A 2,807-nucleotide genomic window follows, 5' to 3' on the forward strand; every position below is an offset into this window, starting at 1 on the left:
TAATAATAATAGTAATAATAACCACGGTAGATGACTTTCATTAAATCAATTTTTCTCCGCTAGATGGACATGGTGTACGATGCCGGATTTAGATACGACGCCACGTGGTCTACGTCTCAGAACGATCCGCCGATCTTCCCGTTCACACTGGACATGAAGCAATCGATCGATTGCAACATTCCTCCGTGCCCCGTCAAAACTCACCCCGGTAGGTAGCGCCACCCGCACGAGGCAAAGACAGTCCGTGTCAATATACTAACAGTATATACTATATAGTATACTCAGTAGGTTGGTAAAGACAGTACTTGTCAGTGATCGCCCTTATTGGCGTGGACACGTTATACCCACTGTTCTGTAAGCGCCCATGACAACTAAATTGTAGATATATCATCTTTAGATATAAATAGTGTTGTTATTATATTATTATGCTACATTATCTTTAGATTTATTTATTTTGAATGTGCTTCTATTGTACGCGCAAGAGCTCACTGTTTTTAAAATCAGTATAACATACGGGACGAAGGCAGACTCTAATTTCTCGGCTCGTCATTGGTTATTCCACGTCACGTGTTCGCAGGCATCTGGGAATTGCCGATGGTGAACTGGATCGATACCAACGATACCCTGTGTAACAACGTCGACGCCTGCTACTACCCTGAGACGAAGGAGGAAGCGCTCAGCCTGCTGCGCAACAACTTTGCTCGTCACTACAACTCCAACAAGGCTCCCATGCAGATCAACCTTCGTCCAGGGTATGTACGCAGACACCGAGTAGACTGATCACACATTCGCTGCAGGAATTCACCGTTGCAGTGTGTTGCTTATATGACATCATACTATAAAATGCCTCACCTTTATCACGGTTAGCTTACATTCTTTCGTCGTTTTATAATTATTCCCGTAATAACGCAATCAACTGCATAATCTACTATTCAATTAAACTCTCTCTCTCTCTCTCTCTCCCCTGTCCGCTAGATTCTTCTACAAGGCCGGATACGTGCTGGAAGCCGTACAGGAATTCCTCGACGAACTTGGAGCGATGAGCGACGTCTATCTTGTCACCATGTCCGATATTGTCGACTGGATGGAGAACCCGACAACGACGGTTGGCGCCTTCGACCTGTTCACGTGCGACTACGACGACCGCGCTGAGCTGTGCGACGACATCAACCTATGCTACTACGCCAACATCACGTACCTGCCAAACTCCGACGAGCATCCCGGCGATCGGCTGCTGCACACGTGCGCCGACTGTCCCGAGGCCTACCCGTGGAGCGAGAACCCCGTCGGTCTGGCGGCCCTCTCCGAAGCCGACGCAATTCGCTTCGGCAAGGAACTGCCGGGCGGCCGCCCTGACGCACTCACGCCGACCGTTACTGACGCCACGACGGAGGCCACGACGGAAACGGGCACGCCTGCGCTAACTGAGGTCACGGGAGTCACAACGGAGGCTCCAGGAACAACTGAGGCCGCAGGAACAACTGAGGCTGCAGGAACAACTGAGACTGCAGGAACAACTGAAACTGCAGGAACAACGGAGGCAGTAGTAACAACTGAGGGCACAGGAACAACTGAGGCTGCAGGAACAACGGAGGCTGCAGGAACAACTGAAACTGCAGGAACAACGGAGGCAGTAGTAACAACTGAGGGCACAGGAACAACTGATGGCCTGCCAGGAAACGGAGTGCGGCAGGCATCAACTGAAACTGGCAGGAAACAACCGGGCGGCAGTAGTAACAACTGAGGCACAGAAAACTGGGACTGCAGAACAACTGTAAAGCACCAGGAACACGGAGGCTGGCAGGAACAACTGAGGCCGCAGAGATACAACTTGAGGCTGCAGGAACACGGAGGCCTGCCAGGAACAACGGAGGCTGCAGACACAACGGAGGTTGGCAGGAACAACGAGGCTGCAGGAACACTGAGACTGCAGTAACAACTGAGGGCTGGCGCGAACCAAGCTGAAGGCCTGCAGGACAACTGAGGCCCCAGGAACCATACGATCGCTGCAGAACAAACCTGAGGCTGCGAGGAACAACGGAGGCTGCAGAACAACTGAGGCTGCAGAACAACGAGGCTGCAGGAACAACTGAGCTGGCAGTAACATCTGAGGCTGCAGGAATCAGACTGAGGCCCAGGAACAACTGAGGCTGCAGGCAACAACGAGCTGCAGGAAAGACTGAGGCTCCAGGAAGCACGGGAGGCTGCAGCGAACCAACGAAGCTGGCAGGAAACAACTGAGGCCCAGAACAACTGAGGCTCAGGAACAAACGGAGGCTGGCAGGAACAACCAGAGGCTTGCCAGGAACCAGACGGAGCTGCAGGAAACAACTGAGGCCGCCAGAACAACTGGAGGCTGCAGTAAGGCACGGAGGGCTGGCCAGAACGAACCTGAGGCTGGCACCGAGGAACAACTGAGGCCCAGGAACACTGAGGCTGCGGAGGAACAAACGAGGCTGCAGGAAGCAACTGAGCCCGCAGGAACACTGAGGCCTGCAGGAAGCAATCTAGGCCCCCCCCAGGAACAACCTGAGGCTGCAGGAACAACTGAGCTGCGCGAGAACGAGGCTGCAGGAACAACTGCGGCTGGCAGGAACAACGGAGGCTGCAGGACAACTGAAGACCCCAGGAACAACTGAGCTGTAGTAACATATCTGACGCCACAGGACCAACGAGGTAAGGAGTAGTAACAACTGAGGCCCCAGGAACAACTGGTGCTGTAGTAACAACTGAGGCCCCAGGAACAACTGGTGCTGTAGTAACAACTGAGGCCCCAGTACCAACCGAGACTCCAGGAACAACTGAGG

At 53.0% G+C, this 2,807-nt stretch overlaps 1 protein-coding gene across 1 annotated transcript in view; it reads left to right on the forward strand.

Moving 5' to 3' along the window:
• The window catches only part of LOC106816546, a 6,760-nt gene extending 4,817 nt beyond the window's left edge, over positions 1–1,943 (forward strand). Inside the window, exons 3-6 of the mRNA XM_014821174.1 lie at positions 64–208; positions 578–752; positions 976–1,667; positions 1,927–1,943. Coding sequence (XP_014676660.1) covers positions 64–208; positions 578–752; positions 976–1,667; positions 1,927–1,943 — 1,029 coding nt within the window. The remainder of the gene's footprint in view (positions 1–63; positions 209–577; positions 753–975; positions 1,668–1,926) is intronic.
• Positions 1,944–2,807: the final 864 nt, after the last annotated feature.

This window comes from Priapulus caudatus, unplaced genomic scaffold, assembly GCF_000485595.1.
Source record: "Priapulus caudatus unplaced genomic scaffold, Priapulus_caudatus-5.0.1 Scaffold32, whole genome shotgun sequence".
In the NCBI taxonomy this organism is placed as follows: domain Eukaryota; kingdom Metazoa; phylum Priapulida; class Priapulimorpha; order Priapulimorphida; family Priapulidae; genus Priapulus; species Priapulus caudatus.